At 52.5% G+C, this 27,714-nt stretch overlaps 7 protein-coding genes across 7 annotated transcripts; 4 read left to right on the forward strand and 3 right to left on the reverse strand.

The window, feature by feature from the left end:
- Positions 1–518: 518 nt before the first annotated feature.
- On the forward strand, positions 519–1,301 carry Triagg1_2442 (uncharacterized protein; the record flags this gene model as incomplete). The annotated part of the gene is made up of 1 exon (XM_062896624.1): positions 519–1,301. The coding sequence occupies one exon, from the start codon at positions 519–521 to the stop codon at positions 1,299–1,301; it is 783 nt and encodes a 260-aa protein (XP_062758654.1).
- Positions 1,302–1,564: 263 nt separating this feature from the next.
- Triagg1_2443 (uncharacterized protein) lies at positions 1,565–2,173 on the reverse strand (the record flags this gene model as incomplete). The annotated part of the gene is made up of 1 exon (XM_062896625.1): positions 1,565–2,173. One exon carries the CDS (start codon positions 2,171–2,173, stop codon positions 1,565–1,567), a length of 609 nt encoding a protein of 202 aa, XP_062758655.1.
- A 1,238-nt stretch (positions 2,174–3,411) lies between these two features.
- Triagg1_2444 (uncharacterized protein) lies at positions 3,412–11,338 on the reverse strand (the record flags this gene model as incomplete). The annotated part of the gene is made up of 3 exons (XM_062896626.1): positions 3,412–10,383; positions 10,444–11,111; positions 11,335–11,338. The coding sequence occupies 3 exons, from the start codon at positions 11,336–11,338 to the stop codon at positions 3,412–3,414; spliced, it is 7,644 nt and encodes a 2,547-aa protein (XP_062758656.1).
- Positions 11,339–14,444: 3,106 nt separating this feature from the next.
- Triagg1_2445 (uncharacterized protein) lies at positions 14,445–16,664 on the forward strand (the record flags this gene model as incomplete). The annotated part of the gene is made up of 3 exons (XM_062896627.1): positions 14,445–16,232; positions 16,294–16,572; positions 16,647–16,664. 3 exons carry the CDS (start codon positions 14,445–14,447, stop codon positions 16,662–16,664), a joined length of 2,085 nt encoding a protein of 694 aa, XP_062758657.1.
- A 3,593-nt stretch (positions 16,665–20,257) lies between these two features.
- Triagg1_2446 (uncharacterized protein) lies at positions 20,258–22,221 on the forward strand (the record flags this gene model as incomplete). The annotated part of the gene is made up of 7 exons (XM_062896628.1): positions 20,258–21,132; positions 21,190–21,280; positions 21,336–21,425; positions 21,482–21,573; positions 21,635–21,892; positions 21,947–22,006; positions 22,056–22,221. The coding sequence occupies 7 exons, from the start codon at positions 20,258–20,260 to the stop codon at positions 22,219–22,221; spliced, it is 1,632 nt and encodes a 543-aa protein (XP_062758658.1).
- Positions 22,222–22,675: 454 nt separating this feature from the next.
- On the reverse strand, positions 22,676–23,860 carry Triagg1_2447 (uncharacterized protein; the record flags this gene model as incomplete). The annotated part of the gene is made up of 1 exon (XM_062896629.1): positions 22,676–23,860. One exon carries the CDS (start codon positions 23,858–23,860, stop codon positions 22,676–22,678), a length of 1,185 nt encoding a protein of 394 aa, XP_062758659.1.
- Positions 23,861–24,588: 728 nt separating this feature from the next.
- On the forward strand, positions 24,589–27,561 carry Triagg1_2448 (uncharacterized protein; the record flags this gene model as incomplete). The annotated part of the gene is made up of 4 exons (XM_062896630.1): positions 24,589–24,715; positions 24,796–24,869; positions 24,973–27,456; positions 27,535–27,561. 4 exons carry the CDS (start codon positions 24,589–24,591, stop codon positions 27,559–27,561), a joined length of 2,712 nt encoding a protein of 903 aa, XP_062758660.1.
- Positions 27,562–27,714: the final 153 nt, after the last annotated feature.

Below are 27,714 nucleotides of genomic sequence, written 5' to 3' on the forward strand. Positions count from 1 at the left end.
TTGGAACACTAGAAGACACAGGATCGAGTCCTCTTCAAAGCTCTTCTCGGTTGGGCGGATTATATTTTTCGGCATAGATTACTGATTACTGGTTCTTTTTCCCCTTTTCATATTGTCCATGCGGTTAGGTGAGTAGTTGTTATTCTGACGCTGCGCTCTCCATTCTGTGACTTTTTCAAAAGCACGTGTACACTCAACTACCTTACACTTTACTGTACGCCTTGACCTGCATGTATCAAGCATATGTTGGCTTTCCATTAATGCAGAAGATGAAAAGTATCTTTAAGCTTCAGTAGCTAAATACAATGAAATCGATTCAAACATTTGGACAAAACTAAAGTTATATGTGTAAAATCTTTGAACGGTCGTGATGCTCGCTGCAGCCGTCTATATTCCAATAAGCGGTCTTGGTGGGATACGCCCCGTTTACTGAATATCAGTCTCAATCTAACGTCAACCTCTCTCAGAGGCTACGAGACCGAACATCAACCTCGGCCCTTTTCATTCCAAGACGGACAATGCCACGTTATGGCACACTCTTTCATGTCACAGGCATCATCCGCAACCATGTTACCGCACAAGTACCCCGTATGATTCCCGCCGTTGGTGGGTTTGCAAGTGCAACAACATCTACAGAGTCCAAGCAGAAACAGCAGAACTCTTCCTCCTCCTCCTCTCCGCTGACGCCCCAGCACTCGGATCTCGAGTCGTTTCTCGAGGACGCGAGGCGGCGTGGGCTGGACGAGAAATCGCCCTTGTTCACGGGGACGCGGTACGAGTACCTCGTGGCGGAGCGTCTGGCGCGGTACGGCTTCTCGCTGCGCAGGATAGGCGGCGCGTCGGACTTTGGGGTCGACCTGGTGGGCGAGTGGACGGTGCCGTCATCACCAAACCCAGCGATCAAGGTGACAACGAGCCCGTCGATCAAGGTCCTGGTGCAGTGCAAAGGCGGGATCCAGCGGGTAGGCCCGCACATGATCCGGGAGCTGGAGGGATCCTTCGCCGGGGCGCCGCCCGGCTGGAGGGGCCAGGGCGTGCTGGGCTTGCTGGTGGCGGAGAAGACTGCGACCAAGGGCATGCGGGATGCTCTCGGTAGGGCGGGGATGCCGATGGGGTATTTCTGCTGCGGGGGGGAGGACGGGGTGGTGAGGCAGATGCTTTGGAACCAGAGGGCGGAGGAGGGAGGGTTGGAGGGCGTTGATGTTGCGCTGAGGAGGGGAGGGGAGAGGGAGAGGGAGAGGGAGAGGGAGAGGGGCGAGGTTGTTCTTGTTAAGAATGGAGAGCCGCTGCCGTTTGTTTGAAGAGCTCGTGAGGTGTTGGAGTTGGGGAGGGCTTCACGGGTTGAGACACACGATGTTGAAGCCAGTTCAGGTTCAAGGCTACGCTCCCGCTGGCATTTGTCGAGCCTCCCCCTTCTTTTTTCTTTGGAGTAGGGGAAAAGTGAAACCCCCCGTAGATTGAAGCAATACCCTCTGCTTGGTTATAAGCAATCACCATTTCACGCCAGCATCTTCAAGAAAACTACACCAAAACAAAACAAAAAAAGGTTCATCTATCGGTACACTCAATCATCCCACACGGCCGCCTTCGCCTTGTCCGCCAACTCCCGCTGCCTCTCCTCCTCGGCCCTCTCCGCATCCCGCCGCTTCTTCTCCTGCTCCCGCACCGACCGCTGGTACGCCCGCTGCTCCTCCGTCTGCCGCGGCGCCTTGAGCCCCAGGCCCGCCGCAATCATGCGCCTGGCCACGGCGTCCGTCTTCTCCGGCCTCTTGGCGGGCGTCCCGGCTCCGCTGCCCGACGCCGACGTCGCCATCGGGCTCTGACTTTGACTCTGGCTTTGACTCTGGCTTTGACTTTGACTTTGATTCTGGCTTTGGCTCTGGCTGCCGAGAGACGCCCATTCGCGAGGCGAGTCGTAGCCTAGCGGCGAGGCGGGCGTTGGCGGCGGGACGGCGGGCGTGGCGAGTGACGATGGTGTTGATGTGCCTGCTTCCGCTTCCGCGTCCTTGTCTGTGTCTTCCTCGTCGGACACGTCCTCGTCTTCCCACGAGTCCGCCACGGGCTGCTTCTTGGCCTTGCCTTTGCCTTTGGATGCCGTCGCTTTTGCCGAGTCAATGGCGAGCTTTGAGATTGCCGACTCCATTTCGTCCTTGTCTTTGAGTGCCGAAGCCATTTGATGATGTGTTTTTTTACGAGATGAGATGAGAATAACGAGTCTTGTTATATCGCATCTTCTTATGACGCAAAAAACGTCACCGGGCTGGGCGTATAAGCGCAACTTTTTGTGCTGCCCCGCGCGGTTCGGATTTTGTTTCTGGAACTGGCACAGCCCTCGGTCGAATTGGATATGATGTTCACCGAAATGTCGAGTCGAGATGAGAGATGGGCGGAGGGAATTGAATAACCCGTATGTGATGTCTTTTGCTTTGGTGTTTATGGATGAGTTGATTGAATTGCACGACTTTCTAAGGTATGTAATAGAGTTGTGCTAGAAGTGCATATTCCAACCAACCTATATGCCCACTTGCGGTCACGTGCTTCATCTTTCTCTATATCAAGGCTTGCAACGGTCACCGTGAATACTTCTGCTGCCATTTTTCTGTCATCGCCGTGGTTTCTACTCTTACTACTCTGTACTAAAAGGCAACATGTCAAACTGCATGTAAAATACATCTGCTATTGTGAACTGGAGAGGTCGGGCAGCTGGATTCGGACGCTTGTTGGCCATTCCGTATCAGTTACCCTGTATCAATGCATTTGTCTATACATCTTCTTGATTCTACCGACTTGATGTTTGAATACATGTCTCAAAATGGTCATGGAATCTTTCTTTACGATGTAGTATCTCGGTATATACTTGGAAAGCTGCATAGCAAGTAATAGTGCTTTCTAATGATTAACATCACTGCTCTCTAACGAAGCCAATAGATGCACGCTTCACTCCGCACATAAGAACAAGTATATATATATATACCATTATCAGCTTCTAAAAGCTCGTCACAATGGCCAAAATCAACTCAAAGCCCAATACCATTACCATTTTCACATTTAGAGAAAATAAACTGCTATCTGCGTCCAACACATCCAACTCCCTCCAACAACCCCCGATTTTCAACTCCCCACCCCATCCTCATGACCATGTACCATCGCCCTTCTTTTTTTTTCTCCATCCTTTTCCTAATTTTCATAACAACTGCCAAAGGGGTATTATTTGCTTGTCAGTGACTCATACAGGTTCATGTCCATCTATTTCCCATTTTCAGTAACATCTCATCTCAAACTCCCACATGCCTCATAACATTTCGTAAAATTAGAAAAAGAATGAAGAAAAAGAAATATGAATCAAGGGAAAACACCTCTATATAGCTTTTGTTTCTTCTTTTTTTCAATCGGTAAATTTTTTTTTTCTTTTTATATAACGTCGCCTTGTCCAGGTATATTCGTCACGTATAACTTGCTCGACATCTTGGGAACAGGCTGCGGCGGCGCTTTATCTCTCTGCCGCTCCCGAGATCTGCTCGTGAGGCGCAAAAAGTTTGGCTGCGGAGCGCCCTGCCTGTTGCTCCCCAGCGAGAACGAGGCGTCGTCCATGCTTCCCAGATCGATTCTCTCGTCATCTGCGTCTGAAAAGCCGCCCATGACCAGTTCGTCGTCAGATGTAAAATCATGCGGGTAATGAGACGACGGCGCGGAAGGCGATGTAATGGAGCGGGCGTGGAGGCCGGGGCGAGTTGGGGGCGATAGGACACGGCCAACCGTGAATGCCCCCGGGGTCATCGTATTGGCGGCATGCTCCCGAGAAAAGACCACCGCGGGTCGATCAACAAATCCGTTCTGAAACGAAGTGTTGTTAGTCGACGCTTCGTGCAGGATTGGCAATATCTGTTCGTCGTATAGCTCTGTTCCCGTCTCATACGACTCGGGGGTAAATTCGGTAATAGTAAGAGAGGAGCGTCCATCATCATCCGTGTGAGGACTTGCGGGCTCGTCAAAGAAGTCGTCGAGACTATCCAGCTTGGTAACTAGATCGCCTGGGTGAACATCCACTCGGGCCTCATCAGACAGCATTGTTTCCGAGCGATCCAAGGAATCAAAGTATCCATAGGGGAAGTCTTCCGAATGGAATTCAACTTCCGCCGTGGGAGTGGGTTCGGTTGACGAGCCCTCGGCGCTTTGGCACATGTAAAAGGCGGCGTGGATGTTGGCCCTTGTGGCCTCCGTCTTCCGAGCGGGAACAGGAATGGCCCATCCGGACAATTCTGGAATACCAAAGAGGCTCTGAGCGCGCTCGTACTCTTTCCGCACAGTTCTAGATGTCAAGCGAGCCATGCTCATCCTCAGATGCTGCTTATCCATGTGGCTTCCAGACATGGTCATGATGTTATCCAACACCTCGAGAGCCCCCATGCAGAATTCGGACTGCAAAAGGCGCAACAGCGGGGATATGAGATCAGAGCCATGGACTGCGATTTCTGGGTTGCGCATGTCGATGTCTGGGATAACCAGGCAGAGGATACGCATGGTCTGAACCTTGACCCAGGAGAGCGAGTTGGTAAGCAGCCCAATCAGAAACGTAATCATCTTAAACTCCATATGCGGCAGATAAAACTCGCGAAGTGCCCCAGACAGCTGGTTCATGAAATCTTCGGCGATTTGGAAGTGGTCGGAAATCAAGCCGTCCAGAATAAGCGCAATGCCTTCGAGACCCTGCCTGTCGGATTCGGCGAGGAGTATCTTGGCCGTGTTTGATGCCTCCGGGCTGAGACCACCGCGTTCTAATTCGTCCAGAAAACGTGGAAAGTTGGCCAGCAAAGCAAAGAACAGTCGGTTGTCATCCCCAATGAGGCCATCTCCGGGGAGCATGACGAGCTTATCCATGATATCGAGCGTTGGCTGCCAGCAGAGCGACGATCTTAAGCCCTTGTGAAGTAAGGGCTGGAGCCCTTCAAACTGGCCCTCCCACCGGCTTGGCTGTCCATCTGCAATCAATCTCCTCACATTGGGGGCTCTGAAGTCGACTTTGCCAATTAGCTCGTCCAACATCTCTACCGCCTCGAGGAATTCACGCTCATTGATAGACTCCAAGCATGCGCATGTGGTCCAGAACAGCTGCGGGAAGGTGATGAGTTTCTCAGAGTCCAATTTGACGATGAGTGTCTTGAGAGTCGTCAGAATCTCCATGGAGAATGCTTGAATTTCAGGGTCCTCGTCCGCAATCGTGTTCGAAAGGCGGGCAAGCATATCTCCAAGCATGAACTGATCCAGGGATGTGAGAACACAGCGGAAGATTTGGAATGAGCGACACGCCAAGTGTCTAACCGGGCACGATGTAGCCCATGTCAACGACAACCTGCCCCACTGTTCTTTGATTCCAGGAAATGATACCTCAAAGGTTCTGACGACCTCGTTTGTGAGATATTCCATGCTTGGAGGGACTTTGTTCTCATGATCGTTGACTTTTCCGTTGCTGTCTTCGTAGCTCCACACAACGGAACGGTCATGCCGACGAACCAAATCTATCAGTTCCTCTATGGACTCCTTGTGGTGAGGATCCGTCTGGTCATCAATACGCGACATGACCAATTCATGAATGAGATGCACCAACATCTCACGAGCCTGCTCCTGGACCAACGGAGTGTAGTGATCCCAAAGCACGGTAACAACATGCAGCAGAAGCGGGACGCTCTCCTGGGTAAGGTGGACTGGAGACACCATGAGATCCACGAGCAAGATGAGCGAAAGCTGACCGAGAGAAAACCCGGCCTGCTTTGTGCCCACGGGGAGGGCCTCTGCCAAATCCGCACAGTAGGGCAGGCTGCTGGTGTCAGGCGGCGCCTGTGACATCTCCCTCTTTTCGATGGGGACCATTGCTTTCGGGTTGATCTGCATCAGCAGAAACTCGACAACCTTGATGCCAGGAGCGCTGTTGGACGTGGAAAGGAACACGACAATTTGTTTGGCGTACTCGACAAAGTTCTGTTCGCGCCGCTCCAGGCACAGCTGCATGATGAAGTCTAGCACGAGACGCACGTTCCCAAGATGCGGTCCAGTAGCAAGGGCTTGCCACAGGGCCTGGACTTCGTTGTGCAGCGCGCCCCCTGACTTGATTGTGATTTCCAACAAGTTCGCCAAAAGCACGTAGGACTGCGCTGTAGGGCCACCATTCGGATCCAGCGTCAGTTCAATGGCCTGGATCCAGGGCAAAACAACCGCCACGACATTTCGCTGCGCTGCCGGCTGAAGGTCCTTGAAGTACAAGGTAAACTCGGAGATGACATGAAAGGCGAGCTCCGTATACTGGTTAGCGAGTCGCTTTGAGATCTCAAACTGGGCCAGCTTGTACACAGCTTGAGTTTTATCCGAGATGCTAATGTCAAAGTCTTGGATCTTGGAGTTTCTTTGTTGTCGAGTCTCCAATATCCTCAGCACAGTTGACGACTTGGACCTGATCTCGCTTTGATCATTTCCCAGCATAAACAGGCACAGCGCAAGAAGCTTCCAGAAGGGGCAAGGGTAATCGCTGTGTTCTTGCAGCACTTCGACAGTGACGATGAAGTAACTCTCAAGAACCTTGGGAACGTCAGCTAGGTAACAACGCGCGATGCAATGCTCCAGCAGATACGGATACTCTTTGTTGTGAACCACGAGATTCTTCAGAGCTCTCCTACCAATGACGTTCATCTTGTCGCTGCCCGAATTGAAAATGGCCTCAATCCAGGCAAGCATTCGGCGAATATCAAACTGCAGCGTAGCGCCACTCTCAGTCGTCAAGGTGATAGGTCCGCCACATAATGCAGACATGGCACTCAAGGCTGCAGTCCTCAGGTTGCGTTTCTCGATTTCCATGGCCGCAGTGGCCGTACCCCGTTCGCCCAGGGATTGCTGATCCATTAGGTTCTGTCGCATATTGTCTTCTCTAGCCCGGATCTCATTCTGGTTGGGAGAGAACCCACACCAGTCTTCCATGAGAGAAAATGCCGATTTACGAGATTCAAACGTCATCCAGCGAGTTGGGTCGCTCGTCCGGTTGATTCCCTCAAACAGCGACTCCATGAGTCCACAATAATATCTTCTCAGTTTTTGAAAATCCCAATCCATCTGCACCTCTCCGTCCATAAGGAATAATTTGAGGTCCTTGGCGTACGCTGTCAAGGTGTTGAGGAAGAACTCGGACTGATAAACAATTGGATCCTTGAGGAAATGCGAAGTCAGTTTGAAAACATGTGTGATTTCTGTTCTCAGAAGATCCATTTTGCGATTTCTGCGAGGGCTACTGTTTGTTCGTTGGTGGATTCTCGCACGAGCGTCGTCGTTGCAGCGAGATACCTGGCCTTGGAGTTCCTCGAGCAAGGTCTGATATATGTGGATGTTGCTCGATCCCATGGAAACGACAACGGCATCCCGTACAGATACTGACGTGGCAGACAAGAGCGGGATCAAGTATTTGAAAAGAGTCCTTGCCGTCACGATTTTGTCAGCCGAAGAGGGCTTGGAGGACTTGCGCGTGTGCTGAATGGCATCTTTGGGAATGCTCTGCGGCACGCTCCCTGGATCTGCCAGAGTGGTACATGCGAAGATGAGATACAGCTTCCACTGCTCCACTATCGATTCCGGCTGAGTAGTGGGCGACCTAGGCACGGGACGGTTATTGTGAATGCCCTCGCCGGTGTGATATGGGCCTCTTGTAGGTTCGGATAGATAGACAATGGGCTTGTACATCTGAAGTACGCGGTTGCAGATGAGATCTCGACAGATTGTGACAGCAAATGGGCATTTCTCAAAGGCAATCCGCATCAAGTTGGGGAATATCTTGAACCACAGTGTCGTATCATAAGTCACCTCACTGGTACAGAGTTCGACGAGGGCACCTTTGCCATTGCCATTCTGCAAGCCTCGTTGAAGCCTGCTACGCTCAGCGACGGACAGGTGTTCGTCGTCAAAGTTCATCACTTGAGACGAGTCATTCTCAAGAACATTGATCAACCTCAACGAGTCCTTTTCTTCCGATGTGTCTTTCCCGAGAGCCTTGTCAAACTCAGTAATGAGACGGAGGACTGTAATGGAAAAGTATCGCACGCGACGTGACTGGGAACAAAGGAAGAATAATCCATGCGCCTCAGCCTGGTCAACTTCGGCCCAAATGCCAGACAAGCCCAACTCCAGAGCCCGGTCACCGGGCCCGTTGGCCTCGGACTCGCCCGCCGCAGCGGCATCCCTAGTCTTCTGTCTGATCTCCTCTATCCATATTTTCAATAGCTCGACATAGAGCCGTAGCGTATTCTCGATATGATTAGCCCCAAGCATTCCGCCGTCAGACATGGTCGAGTATCGATCATCAAAATTAAAGATGAAGCGGGCGAACCCCATGGTGACTTGCTGCGCGCGGGACTGGCGAGCAATTGCCTTGAGAGAGTTGGCAGAAGACTCCGCAATGTTGTATTGGACATGGGCAGTGCCTGTGCATAAAAGATTGATGAGGGAATTGAAGGGTATGTCGACAGAGAGGCAGCGGGGGAGCGCTTGAACGGCAACATGTAGCAGCTCGTAAAACGCCTGCTTTTGGTCTGCCGCAGTTTGATGCTCATCCCTCCGAGAAAAGGTAAAGGATTCTGTGATTGGCGTCTTGGGTCCAGGGCTGCCAAACTTTTCGTCCAAGGCGGCCTGGCCACCAAACGTGTTATCGCACACAATGGTGATTTTCCCAAGAATTTCGCAAAACTTGAGGTAGTACTCTCGGACACCATCCGTCAGTACGTGCGTGAGGACGGGGCGCGAAACGTGGCTTTCTCGGATTGTCGAGGAATTCGATACAGATATAGAAGCGCTGCGAGGCGGTGCTAACATGGGTGATGCTGGAAATCGTTCTGCGATGGCTGGCGTCCCCGAGTCGTACAACTGGGGAAATGGCGGCCTGCCTTGCTCCCCCTTTTCCAAATCTGACATGATGCACAAGAAAGCTCTGATGCCAACTACAATTCTGTCCGGGTCCAGCTGCTCAACTCTCAGCTCTTTATTGGCAATGAAAAGCTCGGCATTAATGAGAGGAAAGATTATAGTCCGGAAGCAGAATTCGGGGTATTTGAACCCAATGATGCGAATTATCTGAATCAGAGGCTCCGTGATGGTGGCATCAGATGCAACGACGCCGCGCTTGGAGGGTGGAAGCACCAGCTTGATCACATCATCCAACTTCCGCGCCACACTTTGAAAGGTATCATTGGTACGATAGAGGTAAGTCCACACCAGGCGGGAGATGACTTGTAGACACAGAGGCTTCATCAGTCGGTCCTTTATTTTCGTCTGCAGGGGTAGGACCAGCTGTAGCCACTGAGCTCCAAAGTTATCTGGCGAAGAAACACAAAGCATCGTGGCTGTGAGCGGGAATGCGACGGCCCAATGTCGCGGCTTTGTAAACATTTGTGCCAGCCGTGGTCCAATAGCTGCCACGACCTCCATCCACTTTGGATGCATCAGATGGCTGTTGCTCGCTTTGGAAGCAATCCCGAGGAGCAGCAAGTCGATAATCTGGCAAAAGGCGGTTTTCACTCTTTGGCCATGAGATCTATTGAAAAGGCGGCCCAGAGAGACGAGGAAATCGCACGACTGTTCCCAGGCATCTTCAGGCGAGATTTTGATGCGAAGGTGTTTCATACCCCCCAGAACAAGATCCATCTTTCCCTCATTGGCATCCACACGGCCGGACAAGGAGGTGGGACTCTTGGCCACACGCTCACTCAGTGAATTGTCAAGATCTTCAATAAACCTCCTGGTAACGCCGGCAAAGTTGATGTCGCTCATATGGCCAAGGAGAAGCGCAAAAAGGTTCCAATTGGCCATCTTCAAGGGCGAGGCCAGCAGCTGCTCACTATCGGCAATCTTGAGCTGGCCAAAGATGATGCTCTCGAGCTTGTCTTCTACTTCTGGGGTAATGGCCGCCAGGCTGCTCTGGCATATGACCTCGAGCAAGACGCGGCAGAGGATATAGATGGAAACAGTCGAACGACGCTCTTGCTGGGCTACAAACTCTTGCTTTGAAGCTAGCATGCTGCCTCCGGAGAGGCCACTGTCGGATCCATTGGAGATGACGGGTCCAATTGGGACGGGTTCGGTGTTTCTGCGCAGCAGAGGTGACAGGGGCTGACCCCCTCGCAACTGTTGCAGCTGCGTCCTCGCCTCGTTGGCAGCATCGCTTTTACTCTTCCTCCAGAGCATCATTGAGTCTATCAGGTTTTTGGGCTTGGGGCTCGCGATATGGCCAAGGGCGACAATGAGCTGGTCAAAGGCCGGGTCCACGCCCGGGCCGCATATCTTGTCAATCTGAGGCTCGGGGTCAAACGGGGTGGTTATACATTCGTTCAGCTTCTCTTCTGCTTGGGCAATAAACTGTTCCGAGTGCGTTAGCATATCATATTGTCATGTCATGTCTGGTTCGGCTCATCTCACAGATGTAAACAGCACATGCAGCGCATATTCGCCCACAGTCTTCTGCTCGTCTCGATGGTGGCGGGACGATCGTGATGGATGGTCACGCCTCGACTTGCTATGCATTCTCTCTGCTCTTCGCGAAGGAGCCGTCCCCGGAGGGGTAACGGCGTTGCCCGAAGGCGATCGCTTCATCGGATAGGTTCCATCGCTGGAATTTGCCTGCTGCCCAGTCGGTGTAGCAACAGGCCTGGGGGGCGCAGTATCTCCTTCTAAGCGTGCGAGGGCCGTCTGTAAATCCACACGGTCAAGACCCAAGCCAGCAGCCGCAATCATCTGGGGACTGAGCGGGTTGGACGAAGAGCTCGCGCCGCTGCCATTTCTCGAGTGCTGGATGCCGTGGACGATGGACGTCTGGCGATGATGGCCATACGTAGCCTTGGCCGAGCTAAGAGGCGGCTCAACGACGTTGGACCGCGGGGGAGGCCCGAGGGTTCGCGGCGATGTCAAGGGCAAAGGTAGAGGAGTCGTCTTGTCGGCCGCATCTGGAGGATGGCGCAAGGCCGGGTCTAGGGCCGGAGGAGGAGGGCGATATGTCTGGTCCCAGTCGGATTCCTCATCGAGCCTCGCCGCAGGCCTCGGGAACTTGGCGGGCTCGTGGGCATTGTCCGGCGCCGATTGCGATGGCACTGGGCGCGATCATCTGTCAGCAAGCGAGACTTTCATTGACCAAAAAAAAAAACGAGGCTTTTGGTGCGCCCATCGAGACACACAGACGCAAGCAACGCCATTCGGTTTGATGTCGTATCAATCAAGCAATCAATCGATCAACCAAAATCAACCGGAGATTGCTCATCAGACCAGGGTCAGAGGCAGAGGCAGAGGCAGAGGCAGAAATCTCGCTCTACTTACCCATCTCGAATCGGACCGCAGCCCAATCCCATCGTCTGCCTACGGTAGCATGCGCTGTTCCAACGATGACGCCAAACAGCAAGTCTTGGAGCTATCAGCCAGTACGATGACACGGCTGCAGCCGGGAAGCACAGAGCAGGGAAACACAGCAGGATAGTTCAATTTAGCCTGGCTCCCCGTTACGCTGTCCGAGCGAGACTAATTCCTTATAGGGCCCGGCTTGGGCTCTTTTGCTTCTTTTTTTCCCCAGCCGCCTGGGCTTAGAAGGTGTCTTGCGAGAGCTGCAAGGGCATTTGCCTGGTCCTATCAGCGGCGGCCATGATAAAGGGAGGGGCAGCCGGCGGGCAGACGATTGGCCGCGGATTAAGGGTCCTCCGGGATGCGAAGCTAGGTCAAAATCTGAATAGCATTGTCTGTCTCCTTGCGTTGTCTTTTCCTCTCTATTCCTCCCTTGCCTTTCTAGCTTTCCCTCTGAGCCTTTTTCTTTCTTTTTATGTGGGGATAACTTGGACCGGTGTCAGTTAGATTCATGTAAGGGAGAACTGAGAAATGGCGGAGAGCTCCAGGGTAGCGCCTTGGCTGATGTCTGTCTGGGACGCCACGGCCACGCAGAAGACAGCATCGCCAAAAAATTATATATGCATGTGATCTCCGTTTGGTGGTTGGTCAGGGGAAGAGGAAAAAGGAAAAAGAAACGATAAAATACGGAGGGAGGGAGAGTCCCCGCATCTGCCGTCCGAAAGCCCTGCAGGGTCACCTCGAAGCACAGTTGCCGCGGATTTCCAGCTCGATGCCGAATTGATAGACATTGACGACACGGCCCCCGAGATGCGGCTTGTTAGTCCAAGTAGAGCCCAAATAGCGTCGGTGGCGCGTGCTCTCCAGCAAATGGCGACCAAAGCGCCGGCACTTGGATTTCCTGGGGAATCGGAATCGGCAAGGAAAACGAGGCGGGGAGTATTAGATCTCCTTACCCGTTTGTATTCCTATCCCCAACTTGCTGATCTATTGCCCGCCTATGCGCGGGATATTTGGATGTTGTTTCGTCGCTAATAAAAATCGGAAGAGGTTCCGATAGTCCAAATTGCAGCTCTCAAGCCTTGCCTCCGCGGACATCCCGAATACGCGACGACCGAGACCGTAACCCTCGGAAGACGCGCAAGGCCAAAGGCGCTCGTTTCCGGGTTGCTGCGAATTTGCGATTGCAAGGCCACCGCGGTGTGCCATTGCAGATGCAGTCCGGAGGCTTCCGCGGTTGTATGAACACTTGTCCTGATATCAATCGTGTGCGAAGAGATGAGCATGGGGGCCAGGGCCAAGCACATTGCAGCTGGAAGACGAAAAGGATCTCGGGAGTGTGGTGATCAGTTATCTGCAACCAGGCCCAGTCATGGCTGACTACTCATGCACGGGAGCATAAAGTGTAACCCTCTTTGCTATCCATATCCGCTACCGCATGGCTGATGATGGTGTTGTTTTGCTTCCATCAATTTCCATCACCGCAGCCCTCCTAATTCCGGGTGTGTCTCTTCATTCATTTTATACTCCGCACCCTGCCTTGGGATACCGATGCCCGTTAAGGTATAATGAAAACGAACTTGATAAGCAATGGAGATTACCGCAATAGCCTTGTCGATGTAGTATAAAGAAACTCATCGGACATACCCTATGTGTTGCTCGTACGAGTAGGTACCTACTAAGCTCGTACGAGCTGATGCGAATTATCTTGGGTACCCGCATGGTACTTGGTTGTCCCCTAGAACCATAGGCCCTGGCCCCGTACCTTGGCGGTGCCGCCATTTGATCCGACGCCGTCTCGGACTCCATACCCCGTACTCGGGTTTTCCACATCAAGGAATCACTGGTCTCAGGCCATTCGCCCCGCTAGGAGCATGCCGGGTACGAAAATAAGATGCGACCAGTGCAAGAGTGTTTTGGCTGTTGGAAAAAAATGTCTCATGGGCTTGAGCGAGATCGGGTTATTGGGGGTTTCTTCTCCTTTCTCTCTTTAAGTCGGCGGTTGTGATGTTATGTAGCCTCAACTTGTTGCCGAGTTTTCTCCACGCGGTAGAGCTGGCTTAGGTACTATATCACTGATGTTATACTCGTAGGCAATGTTATATACACCGTTTGCTGTTGCGTCTCTTCTGAGTCGTTCAACGTCATATGTACTGTTACCTTCTAACAAGCTGTGCTGCTCACCGATGCTTACCCACCTGTACCTACAACGTGGCCTCTTATCACCAGCTTGGGTAGTGAGTCTCTGATAGGACACAAGCTCGATGGGATTGGCACCGGTAAGCATGCAGGTACTAGTAGTAAGTAATAAGCAATGCATGGACCAGACAGCCTTGCACACGGAATGGCTCGACTTCACTCCCTCGCACCGTGGACATTGAATTTGCACGCGGGCTGCACCACTACTCCGTAGTCCGTCGCCGGGGGGCGGAGCCGGCACTGGGGCGGAATTCCTCAGATTTACACGTACTCGTTCACGGAAAGTCAGGGTAAGCTGAGGTTGTCGAGCAATGTCATGCCTGGTCATAATCCCGAGCTCGAATCATGTGAAAAAGAGGCTGTCCCCCCTCCAAGTTCAGCCAAACTTGACCAGGCCGTCTTCTCTTCTCTTCTTTTATTTTTTAATTCTTCTTCCTTCTCAATCTCTCCTTTCCCGTCTTCCTGCCCAGGGCTGAGGACGACATCGGGCTGACTTTAGCCCGCAAACAAAGTAGGGCGATAACCAAGCACACGTTAGCATAAGCCGTGGCTTCTCACCCGCCAGGCTCCGTTATCTGGCTGGCGCTGGCTTGGTTCTTTTTTTTTCTATTCCGCGCCACGGCCCACCCTCTCTCTCTTTGGCCGATCCCTCCCCCGTCCAATCATTCCGGACTAGGCCGCGCAAAACCGCCATCCAGATCCAGCCTTAAATCGACAAAAGGCCAACACTTTTGAAAGTGCTGCTGCAAGGGGGACCGACTGCGCGACTCTCCAGCACCTGGCTTTATTTGCTTGCGTTGTTTCGCTCTGCTGATTCGCGGGAATCGCTTGACTTGACCGAGACAAGACAAGAGGCAGAGCACCGTCTGTTGCTGCTGCAACCCCCCGCCACCATGGCGGAACTGGACACGTTGGACATCTTGGTCCTGGGCGTCATCCTGCTGGGAACCGCTGCCTACCTGACAAAGGGCACGCTCTGGGCCAAGCAGAAGGATCCCTATGCCAACCCGGCCTACCTCAACGGCAATGCCGCCAGGGCGGGCAGGACGCGCAACTTTGTCGAGAAGATGGAGGAGTCTGGCAAGAACTGCATCATCTTCTATGGCTCGCAGACCGGCACCGCTGAGGACTACGCCTCTCGTCTTGCCAAGGAGGGCAAGAGCCGCTTCGGCCTCGAGACCATGGTCGCTGACTTGGAAGAGTACGACTTCGACGCCATGGATACGCTGCCCTCGGACAAGATCGCCTTCTTCGTCATGGCCACCTACGGCGAGGGCGAGCCCACCGACAACGCCGTCGAGTTCTACGAGTTCATCAACGGAGACGACGTCGCCTTCTCCCAGGGCGGCGAAGACGCTCCTCTCGACAGCTTCCACTACGTCGCTTTCGGTCTCGGTAACAACACCTACGAACACTACAACTCCATGGTGAGGGATGTCGACAGGCTCCTGACCAAGTACGGCGCTCACCGCATTGGCAACGCCGGCGAGGGTGACGATGGCGCTGGCACCATGGAAGAGGACTTTTTGGCTTGGAAGGAACCCATGTGGGCTGCTTTGGCTGCTCACATGGGCCTGGAAGAGCGCGAGGCCGTCTACGAACCCGTCTTTGGCATTACTGTCCGCGAGGGCCTGACTCCTCAGTCCCCCGAAGTCTACCTCGGCGAGCCCAACAAGATGCACCTCGAAGGCGCCTCCAAGGGCCCCTTCAACGCCCACAACCCGTACATTGCCCCCATTGCCGAATCCTACGAACTTTTCAAGGTCAAGGACAGGAACTGCATCCACATGGAGATTGACATCAGCGGCTCCACCCTCTCGTACACTACTGGTGACCACATTGCCATCTGGCCTACGAATGCTGGTGACGAGGTTGACCGATTCCTGCGCGTCACTGGACTGACCGACAAGCGTGAGCAAGTCATCTCCGTCAAGGCTCTCGAGCCCACTGCCAAGGTTCCCTTCCCGACCCCGACCACCTACGATGCCATCGTCCGCTACCACTTGGAAATTGGTGCTCCCGTCTCCCGTCAATTCGTCTCCACCCTGGCTGCTTTTGCTCCCAACGAGGAAATCAAGGCCGAGATGACCAAGCTGGGCAGCGACAAAGACTACTTCCATGAGAAGACTGGTTCCCAGCTCTTCAACATTGCTCGCTTATTGGAACATGTCGGCAACGGAGAGACCTGGGACCAAATCCCCTTCTCTGCTTTCATCGAAGGCATCACCAAGCTGCAGCCCCGCTACTACTCCATCTCGTCCTCTTCCCACGTCCAGCCCAAGAAGATTTCCGTCACTGCCGTCGTCGAGTCGTCCATGGTCGTCGGCCGAAATGACCCGTTCCGCGGCGTCGCCACAAACTACCTGCTGGCCTTGAAGCAGAAGCAGAATGGAGATGCCGACCCTTCGCCTTTTGGTTTGACCTACGAGCTCCACGGTCCCCGCAACAAGTACGATGGTATTCACGTCCCTGTTCACGTCCGCCACTCCAACTTCAAGCTGCCGTCCGATCCTGCCAAGCCTATCATCATGATCGGCCCTGGAACCGGTGTTGCTCCTTTCCGAGGTTTCATCCAGGAGCGAGCTCAGCAGGCACGCGAAGGTATCAATGTTGGTCGCACCATTCTGTTTTTCGGCTGCCGTAAGAGCACTGAGGATTTCATGTATGAATCTGAATTCGAGGTATGTTTCCCCTTCTTTCCATTTTTGATTCCTGTCGACTCATCATTTTTGCCATTTGTAGGAATACAAGAAGGCCCTTGGCGACAAGTTCGAATTGGTCACTGCCTTTTCTCGAGAATCTTCCAAAAAGGTCTACGTTCAGCACAGACTCAAGGAGCGGTCCGCCGAGATCAGCGACCTGCTCTCTCAAAAGGCCTTCTTCTACGTCTGCGGTGACGCTGCCAACATGGCCCGCGAAGTCAACACTGTTCTGGCCCAAATCATTGCCGAGGGCCGTGGCGTCTCAGAGTCCAAGGCAGAGGAGATTGTCAAGAACATGAGGGCAGCAAACCAGTACCAGGTATGTCTCATCCCCCATCGCCACTTTGGAAGCCTAATCAAGGAACAAAACGTCAACTAATACACTTTTCACAGGAGGATGTCTGGTCATAAAAGCGATGCAACTAGCACAAAATGATTAAAAATTTTTTTTTCTCGAGGACAATTGTACGGGACTAAAAACCCCCCTGACCACTCGAAAAAAACAATCAATTTCTGCATAAATACTTGTCGGGACGGGAGGGCCGGGGTCAATTTCGACTGCGAAGCACATCGCCGGCATCTGTTTATGAAGCCATGCACAAACATCTGACATTTGCTCTTATTTAGACGGATCCGTAAATACCTGGGCATCGGATCTAGAGGTTATATCAGGAAAGGCCGGGCCCATTTTCTGCACAGAGGTTTTTATTTTATTTTACAGGACCTTGGTAATTATTCGTTGTTGTGCGGGAAAGGGTAGGCCGGCCGGTAAATAGAGATGGATGGCTTGGATATGTATGGTTTTGGTGGAAAAAACATGTGTGCAGGCTGGGATGGTTATGAGAATATCACTACACATTTTTGACATAATTTGTTCTTATGCCATGTGCATCGCCGTTGATAGTATGTATTGAATCTATTAAATCTACTGAATACGGGTGCAAAACTTCACTTGGGATAATTATCTTGAATAGGGTCCATGTCTCAGCCCGGCCCATTATCGCGACTTAGTCAGCCGCTCAACACAAGATACTAAGACGGCGATAATGACAGGTCATGGTTTGAGGTCTCAAGAGACACCCCAGGAGTCTTGGTCGTAGTACGTTTGTGGCGCTCGTGACCCTTGACAGTGAAATTAATTTTTTGGTATCAGAAGAGAGAAAAAAGCAATTATGAAGCTACCGTGGTTGGTGCTTTACGGAGCAGAGGCATCTTGGATTGGCTGTTAGTTGGCCAGGGAGACAAGCGGAATTGCACCATCCTCCTTGCTTTCTTGCCAGTCGCCCCAGAGGCGAAAAATATCCATCTCTGGTGTGAAAGATTGATAGTCCAAACGCCGTGCATGAGAGATGGTCTCTTGTCCGGAGACGATAGGGAGAGAGCTCTCGTCAGTTCAGCTGCGTCGGGAGGTGATCCATCGAAATCGGACCTGGAGAGTTGGTATCCGCTCTTCATCGTGCGAGAGATGTCCGTGAGTAAACGGCTCTGTTCAAACCACACAAAACAAAGGAAGCGTAGCATAATCAGTACAATTGTAGGGGGCAATAGGTAGCCAAAGGATCTTGAACAAGCGCCATAAAAAGCAACATTCCGCAGTCTCGGTCCAAGCACAGGATCGGCTGCCAGACAAACAACATGTCTTGGTAAAATGGACCTCGAGAGCCATCCGAATCTTATTCCCAACTAGTCACTTGCGGGTTGACACAAAATTTCAACCACCTTCCCGCCTGCCCCGTGCTCCTTGCTGGGGTTGATAGGCGCGATGCTTCGGACGAGTGGGTTCAGGACCCTTTGGCCGCCTTCGTACGGAGTCCAGTCTGGGGGGTTGCGTCCCGTCCAAGGATGGATCTGGTCTCATCAAGGCCAGGAATCCGGTTGGCCGACGTGCCTTGGCTCTGGGAATAGTGAACCACGGCTACCTGTGCGCATGTCTGACGGCGAGGGGGTGAAAAAGGAAAAGACTGTTGTTGCTGGGTGCCATCGATGCCAGAGGGACGCACGCTGTTGGGATACTTGCGAGTACATACACATCTTGTCGTAGTAATGTGTTGTTGCATCCACCCTATTACGCGGGTAACTCCATCGCTCTTATAAGAGGTGGGCGTCCCAGAACGAAACGTGACAGCGGTTGTGCCTGTCAAAGTATTCCATGACCATTCTGTCCCAGTATTGCATGACCCTCTATAGGCTCGACTGTATCTTTATCGCATGATATACGTCACGGTGTTTTATGCCTTGATCGTTCGAGTGTCTCTGCTAGACCTTCAAATTTGGGAATGCATATTTGGAGCAATAGCGTCGAGTTGGTTCCGCAGATGAACAGCGCCTTTTAGGGACGTTCGGGCAACTTTGTTGGCTCAAAGCGAACGTGTGGGTGTCGACAAAGGCGGAACATACTGTCGGTTCGAATATAACATCAACTGTCCTTCGCTGCATCACTATTGGGGACGAACGCAAAACTCACAAGGGATTTGTTTGGTATTGGGAGCAGAAGACGCCTATACCCAAAGCTCGTTGGAGTGGATGGGATAACGCTTGTGAGAGGAAACAAACCTGCTATGGAGGCCACCGCTGAGAATTAATCGTCAACACAGGTAGCCAGAATCGGCTTTGTCCTTGCAGAAGCAGAGAAAGAAGCAAACAGTGAGGACCAAGACTAACCTCCCATTCCCGAATATTCATCAGTGCCTTATCCTTCAATCAGTATTAGTTGGATACCGTATCGACAAACCGAGCTGAATCATCTGCACTGGCGGCAGACCGACAGACACCTGGCAGCAGCAAGTCAAGTCAGCTGGCAGTTGTTCAGCCCAGCCTGCCAAATCAACGCCGCGAGTATTTCGTCATCTCTCGCTTCCGTTCGCCTTGTTGCCATTTCTTCCTCCCTCACACGCGTCTCTCCTGGCTCGGTGGTAATTCTATCCTTTAATATCGCGACCATCACGCCTGCACCAGCTCCCGCGTCGGTTCCCCTGGCATAGCTTATCACAACGACTCCTTCCGTTTCTTGGCCGAATAAATCTTGTTGCAGCTTCCTCTTCTGCAGAGCTTAGGTAAGGCCTCTCGTCTACGCCTCCGCCTACTTCTCTGGCTCTCTCTTCTTCTTCTTCTTCTTCTCTCTCTTCTTCCTTTTCCCTTCTCCTCACAGCATCACATCCCACAGTCCTCGTCACTCTCTTGCAGCTTTCTGCCTCGACCGAATCTCTTCGAGACTTCATCTTGCTTGATAGCTCGTTCTATCTTAATTACTCTCGCTTCATCTCAATCAATTGTCTTGGTAGCACCATTTGCCTTTGGCCCTCGAGCTTCATTGTCTGCAACACCACGTAACCCCAAGACTGGGTAAGGTGAGCACGTCTTTTGATAGTCTCATTCTGTCACCTAGCCTTCTGCTTCTTCTCGCATTTTGTCTCCATTTGCTTGGCAGAATCTTCATCTCTCGAGCCGTCCATCTGCAGACTGGTAGATGGATCCCCCCTTTCTTTACTCATTTGCGAAGATGCCATCCTCCATTGTTCCTCTGCATATTTTCTTCTCTCGCTTTCCAACTCTTCGCCAGCCAGCCTGGTCTTCGTATTTCATCATCTCCAATCGATTTTGCACATGGGGATCACTTCAGCACCGCTTTGCCTCACGTTGATTACATTTCTAACCCATCGATTTATCCTAGATTTTCGTCGTACTGTCGAATCATTTGTCATTTCTTCGATCACCATTGTGACCGATCTGCTGTTCTTTGGGTACGTTGCTTTCTTTTCAACTTCATCTCTTGGATCACTGCCACCTGGCCAACCTTCCACGTCACCTCCTGCTCCTCTTGACTCGGGAATGACTGCCCTGAATCATGGGCCACTTGTCATCGCCCAAGTCGAGGCAGTCATTCCAAGTCTTGGATATCTTTTTATCATGCCATCTGCCATCTTTGCCACCTGCCATCTTTGCCATCAAAACGTTCTACGTCACCGCAGATTACTGACCGCGATCCGATCACGACAGGCAAACACATGTCTTACCATCTTCACACTGTTGCCGAATCCAAAATGGAAGCCAACGGCGGCGTTGCTAATCCTTATTACACCGGTCGAGCCGCCCATGCGGCTGCTGATCACGGCAGCCTTATTAATCACTTCAATGGATTGACCCTCGGCAGCTTGAGCATGCCTAGCAATGCCGCTCCTGTTCCAATGGGACCAGGCCATGCGTTCATGGTCAACTCGGACAGCCAGTTCGTCCTCACGCCTGTGCCAACTGCCCAGCCGATGGGCCTTGGCCACTCTAATGAGAACCCTTATCTTAATTATCCGGGTGCCGCAGGCGGCTATGGTGCCTCCTATGTTGGCCTCTCGATGCCTCTTATGCCCTTTACTCCTGGTCGCCCAGGTACGGCTCAGCCTCGTGCTGATCGTGGCCATTCGGACGTCCCAGGGCTTGAGAATCGTCGCGGTTCTTACTCTACGACGGAGTCTGCCCCTGCCACCCCCTACTACGGCGGCGCCTTCTCCATTGTCCGCGATTACCCCCCTCGTGTTGCCAGCCTTGATCGGTCTTCATACACGACCCCTTCTCCTAATGCTACGGGTCTTGCACCCATTGAGACCTCGAAGCCGATTCCCATGGTCATTTCAGATCGCACCATCGATGAGCTTCTCAAGAAGGATCCAGCCATTCCCAAGGCGGTCCCAGCTGTCTTCACTCCTCCGGGCCAGATGAAGACTCTTGAACAGAGTTTGGAGAATCGCATTCCCGGCAACCGCAACGTGTACATCCGTGGTCTTCATCCCACTACCGATGACGAGCTGCTCTACCATTTTACTTCTCGCTTTGGTGCTGTTGAGACGTCCAAGGCCATCATCGACACTAACACTGGAGCTTGTAAGGGGTAAGTTCTGCTCTTCCTAACGCACCTCATCCTCTACTTGATGTTGACTGGCCATAGATTTGGTTTCGCCAAGTTCTACGATGTTCGTGACTCTGAACTGTGCATTCGGGCTTTCCACCGCCTCGGCTACGAAATCGGCTTTGCCCGGGTACGATTCAACCTCTTTTCCCCTCCCCCAACTCTTCCAAGCTAACAACTTCTAGGAGTCGTTCAATTCTCGACTCAAAGCTGAGGGTGATGATGGTTCGACTAACCTCTACATCTCCAACCTGCCCAAGAGCCTGAACGAGATGGTGCGTTGACTTGCACGATTTTTCTCTCGCAGCTTGCGTGGCTGACCCTGACCTAGGAACTCGCCACCATCTTCCTTGGATACCACATCCAGTCCAGCAAGATCCTTCGTGACAGCATGGGAAATAGCCGTGGAGTCGGCTTTGCTCGGTAGGTTTCTTGAAGCCCCTGTTGGGCGTCAAAATTTCCTTTGCCTCCTGACACAATCTAGATTTGACTCTCGCGACATCTGCGACGAGATCGTTCGAAAGTTCAACGGCATCGGCATTGGCGAAGAAGGTCTTCCGATGAACATTCGCTATGCCGATACTCCAGCTCAGAAAGAGCTCAAGCGAGTTACCGCTGAACGTCGTCAGTTCCGCACCAACGAGTACAATATTGGCGCCTACGGCACCCCGCTTGTTGGCCTGAACCCTGCTCTGTACAACCAGCAAGCCCACTGGCGACGCAATCTACCCCAGTCCCGAAGGTTTGCTTCTGATGCTCTCGGGGCAGACACTGGCTTGCCACTAACATCTCGCAGCGGCCTATCGTCCTCGTCGCTTGACGACACGCGAAGCTCAGTGCCCCGTGCACAGTCTGCGTATGGATATAGCCGCAGCATTTTTGCCAAGTTCTAACTCTTTCGGTAGGGCGACCACGAGCGCGGACGCTACGATTTCGACTCCCACCACGTCTGAGTGCGATGAGAGTGTCACGATTCGAGCGGACCCCGCCGTTGTCGCCGCCGCCGGCAAGGAGAACATCCAGCTGTCTCCCTCGGTCAAGAAAGAGGCCTCGAAGAAGGACTCGCAGTGAACACCCATGCAGTCTTCATTCTTTTGCTTTTTTGTGTCTTTTTGTCTGCACGTTTGTGCCATAATATGATGCCGGCTGGTTCAACATCTCTACCACTACTTGTTTTGGACTTTTTTGGGACCACTTACCCCAACAGTCACGGTAGCTTTTACGCCACGGTTGAAACATGTTCTAGGTCTGGAGATAGCCAATAAGTGGGATCAAACTGTGTGAAGGGATTATTTTATGTGTGTTGTACTTTAGAGTCTAGATAATGGCAGGCTGTGGCAAAAGTTGGCGGCGTTAGCATCGTTTTTACACCCAATGATGAGATATCATTCCATCACATACTGAGAAAGTTCTTTTGCTGTGCCTGCTTCTCCCGTCGTGACCGTTTTTGAACAACGACTGCTAATGGAATTATATTTTGTTTTGTCACGTCAGTTCTTGATTCTTTGTATCAGTCATCTGGCCACTACACTGCCAGTTTTGCCATTTCGCTGTTGGCCTTGTCTATGGCTGACTCGTCACTCAAGAGACCTTCAGAGAGTCCACCACTCAAAAGAGCTTCTTGTCTTCCCCCCCCTTCATCCTCATCATCGCCATCTTCCTCTTCCTCTTCCTCTTCTTCACTATCCTCATCCTCATCCTCATCATCGTCGTCATCGTCGTCCTCGTTTGCCCCCTCCTGGCCCTCCTCGACCGTCTTTTTGTCTTTGATGGCTGCCTCAAGATCTTTCAACATCTTCTTGGTGAAGCCTGACGCTTCAACGGTAGCATCCAGCCGCTTCAGACCACCCTTTCCAACAGTCTTCTTTGCGTCCTTGAAAAAAGGTCCTGGCTGGGTGGGTGTGAAATGAAATCGTCGCAAAAAGAAACGCTTGATGCAGTTTACATCTCGATCAAAGTACATCTCGGCATTGACATGCTCCATAGAAACCATCTGTGGAAAATCGATGATAACAGGCTCGAGTACAATAGACTCTGTACCATCCTCGGCCGTTGATTTCATCTCCTTGACCAGGATGTTAAACTCGTTATAATCGCCGTGGATCAGACCGTGGCTTGCTAGGCGTAGGATGAGGGAGATGAGATCTGCGTAGAGCGAGGCCGGGTCGGGGACCTCGCTGATTTGTCTGAGAGGGAATGCGTCCACCAGAGACATGACGATGGTATGTCTGGATTGTGCCAGCGGTACCGGCACAGGAAAGCCTTCCTCGTGAAGCGCATTCATGAAGGCGTATTCCTTCATGGCTGCGAGCCTTGAGAGATACATCCACGACTGGGCATTGCGGTTCTTTAGGTAGTCTCGGTTCGATTTGACTGTTCGGAAAGATATTCGCCCAAGGCGATGGATCTTGAGCACACACTGCTTGCCGGAGTGATCGGCGACAACCATGATGTCGCTCTCTTTTCCCACGCCGATTCGGTTGCCGACGCTGTAGACATCCTTGCGGCTGGCGTGGGTGTGTAGCGCTAGGTAATCGAGGCCTCCGTATGTCAGGCGATATCCGTCGTATTTGGCTTCCTTGACGCGGGCGATGAGGCCGACCTTGGCGAGAGCTGATATGCACCTGTGGACGCCGCTTACGCCGCCTCGAAGGCGAGCGAGCTTTTCTATTAGAGGGGTGGGAACAATCTCGTGGTTTTTGCTACCCATTTCGACCTGTAATAGCGAAGGGATATATGATTAGCGACCCTTTTATTTGTATAATATATCCGGGTGTGTTGGGCGTACTGCTGTGAGGACTCGCCAGTCCTCGGCCGCCAGATGGCGCATTGCTCTGGTGTCCAACTTCATGGCTGGCTATATAGATGAACTGATTTGATGAAGTAGTTAAAGCTAAACGCTAAACCTCAAGATCTCATATGCGAGTATCTTGTCTTCAACTTGATTCTTCGACAGATGGGGGGTTCCGTTGGAAAGTTGGTGGGGTCTACCAAGCAGCAAACAAGCTGTGATGAAAGAAAATTGACCCAGATCTTATCGATACCAGGGCTAGAGATGGGCATGACTGCGGCTAGCCCTAATTCATCCTAGAGCGAATCCCGGGGGCCGTGGCACGTGATCATAAGGCTGGGGTTCAGAGTACGTAGCTGGTTCTGTAGGCGGCAGCGCCTCGCGTAATACCTGGTACCTTGGCAGCTGTTGAGAGTAGCGCTTCAACCCAGCCCAGAGCTTTACCAAGCAAAGTCTCCATCAGCACTTCCACCTGATTCCGCCCGCAACTTCGACCTGCTCAACCTCCCCGGAGGCTGCGATACTGGGCAATCCTAATTCTAACCTGCTAATTATCCTTTAACGACTTCCTTCGCATTCATCCATCCTCGCCCCCGACGTCTTTGCTGGGGGGGTTCATCATAGACGCCTAATCTCTCTACGTCACCATGGCCCAGGACAGCGATGTGCCAAAGCCGGCGGCGGCTGCTGATAAGGGGAAGGGCAAGGCCGTGGATGATGTCAAAGACGACAAGGCTGTCGCGGACGGCAAGAAGGAGGACGACAAGAAGGATGGTAAATACCCCACTCCCTTGGAGACGAGACGCCCGATATCCCGTGGTTTTCTCTGCAATGGCTGACTTGAGGGGTACCAGCTGCCGAAGAGGAGCTCAATGAAGAGGACCAGCAGCTCAAGAGCGAGCTAGACATGATGGTGGAGCGTTTAACAGTGAGTATTGCCCGATAAAATGCAACGAGAGGAGGGGAAGACGAGGGAGGGGCAGCTATGCGTTTGTTTGTCCGAGTTTTGGAAGCTTACCTCTTTTCTCCAGGAATCCGATAGTTCCCTCTACAAATCCGCTCTTGAAATGATGAAGAGCGCAATCAAGACCTCCACATCGTCCATGACAGCAGTACCGAAGCCGCTCAAGTTTCTCCGACCACACTACGAGACCCTGACCAAGCTGTACGAAGAGTGGCCCAGCGATGAGAACAAGGTATCACTAGCCGATGTTCTGTCAGTTATCGGCATGACCTTCTCCGATGAAGATAGACAAGACACACTCAAGTATCGACTCTTGGCCCCCACGACCGACATTGGATCATGGGGCCACGAATACGTCCGGCACTTGGCTCTCGAGATCGGCGAGGTGTACAGCAAGCGCATCACGGCCGATGAGCCCACCAAGGACCTTGTCGACCTGGCGCTGATTCTGGTGCCGCTCTTCATCAAGAGCAACCAGGAGGCTGATGCCGTGGATCTGATGAGCGAGCTGGAAATCATTGAGGAGATTAGCAAATTTGTCGACGAGAACTCCTACCCCAGAGTGTGCCTGTACATGGTCACCATGGTGAACTTGTTGACATATCCCGACAACGAGACCTTCCTCCGTGTTGCCCACGACATCTACATCACCCACAAGCAGTTTACCCAGGCGGTTATTCTTGCCATTCGATTGCACGACATTGACCTGCTCCAGGAAGACTTCGACAAGGCGGAAGATCCCATACTCAAGAGGCAGCTGGCCTTTTTGATTTCACGCCAGAAGGTTGTCATGCCCATGGTTGAAGATGGTGAGGGCGATGATCAGGAACTGTTCGAGTGCCTACACAACATCAAGCTGTCAGGATATTTCAAGGGTCTGGGCAAGGAACTCAACATCCTCGACCCCAAGTCCACCGAAGATATCTACAAGAGCCATCTGGAGAGCAGTCGAGTGGCTGGAATGACCAATTTGGACTCTGCCAGGCATAACCTTGCCGCCGCCTTCGTCAATGCGTTTGTCAATGCTGGATTCGGCAACGACAAGATGATGCTCGTCGACTCCCAGAAGGAGGCTTGGGTGTGGAAGACCAAGGGTGAGGGCATGATGTCAACTGTTGCCTCCCTCGGCACCCTGTTGATGTGGGATATTGAGAACGGCCTCGACAGCGTCGACAGGTACACTTACGCCACTGAGCCGGAGATTACGGCCGGTTCTATGCTTGCCATTGGTATCATGAACTCGGGTGTTCGACTGGAATCTGAGCCAACCATTGCGCTTTTGGGAGACGCTGACAAGCTGCACCATGAAAATCCCCTTGTCCGCACTGGTTGCCTGATGGGTCTCGGATTGGCCTATGCTGGATCCAACAAGGAGGACGTCATTGACCTGATCATGCCCATGATTGTTGACTCAAAGGAGGATATGCAAATCTCGGCTATGGCAGCGTTGGCTTGTGGCCTCATTGCAATTGGCACATCTCACCCCGAAGTGAGCGAGGCTATCGTGACGACACTGATGGATGAGGAGCGTAAGAACCAATTGACTGACAAGTGGACGAGATTCCTGGGTCTTGGCCTGGGACTGCTCTTCTTTGGTCGTCAGGAAGAGGTGGATGTTATCTTGGAGACGCTCAAGGCTGTGGACCACCCCATGTCCAAGCCTACAGCTGTTCTGGCCGAGATTTGTGCCTGGGCCGGTACCGGTGCTGTCCTGAAGATCCAGGAGCTTTTGCACATTTGCAATGAGCACCAAGAAGAGTCGGACGATAAGAAGGGCGACGAGCTTCTGCAAGCGTACGCGGTCCTGGGCATTGCGCTCGTGTCAATGGGAGAGGACATTGGCCAGGAGATGGTCCTGAGACAGTTTGGTCATCTCATGCACTACGGCGAAGCCAACATTCGTAAAGCTGTGCCTTTGGCTATGGGCTTGATCAGCCCGAGCAACCCGCAGATGAAGGTCTACGACACGCTGTCAAGATACAGCCACGACAATGATCCGGAGGTGGCCATCAACGCCATCTTCGCCATGGGTATGCTGGGTGCGGGCACCAACAACGCTCGATTGGCTCAACTACTCCGACAGCTTGCAAGCTACTACCACCGAGACCAAGACGCCCTGTTCATGGTCCGCATCGCACAGGGTCTCCTGCACATGGGCAAGGGAACGCTCTCCTTGAACCCGTTCCACTCCGACAGACAGGTGCTCTCCCCCGTCTCAACCGCCGGCCTGCTGACCACCATCATTGCCATGCTCGACCCCAAGGACTTTATCGCCTCCAACTCGCACTACCTCCTCTACTTCCTTGTTCCTGCCATGCACCCCAGATTCCTCGTCACGGTAGACGAAGACTTGAACCTCCTGAAGGTCAACGTCCGTGTAGGTCAGGCAGTCGACGTTGTCGGCCAGGCTGGTCGGCCCAAGACCATTACCGGTTGGCAGACACAGAGCACACCGGTGGTGCTTAGCTACGGCGACCGAGCGGAGCTGGAGGACGAGGAGTACATTAGCCTTAACAGCACCCTCCTGGAAGGCATAGTGATTCTGCGAAAGGTGAGCAATAATTCAATATCTCCCTTTGATTTGACCCCCACGTGAGAACATGTTGACTAACATTTCATGTATGTATAGAACCCCGAATGGCAAGCGGAGCAATAAATGACGCAATTAAATTAAATAAAAAGGCATTACATGAGGTCGGGTGAGAAACCACTGGTATAGAAATATTTCTTGGGCCGGGCGAGAAAGGGAGGAGGCGAAATACTGCGCTGTATAGTAATTTACTTGTACGCCACAAGAAAGCAAATTTCC

Source organism: Trichoderma aggressivum, assembly GCF_033847375.1.
Source record: "Trichoderma aggressivum f. europaeum strain CBS 100526 chromosome Unknown scaffold_006, whole genome shotgun sequence".
In the NCBI taxonomy this organism is placed as follows: Eukaryota; Fungi; Ascomycota; class Sordariomycetes; order Hypocreales; family Hypocreaceae; genus Trichoderma; species Trichoderma aggressivum.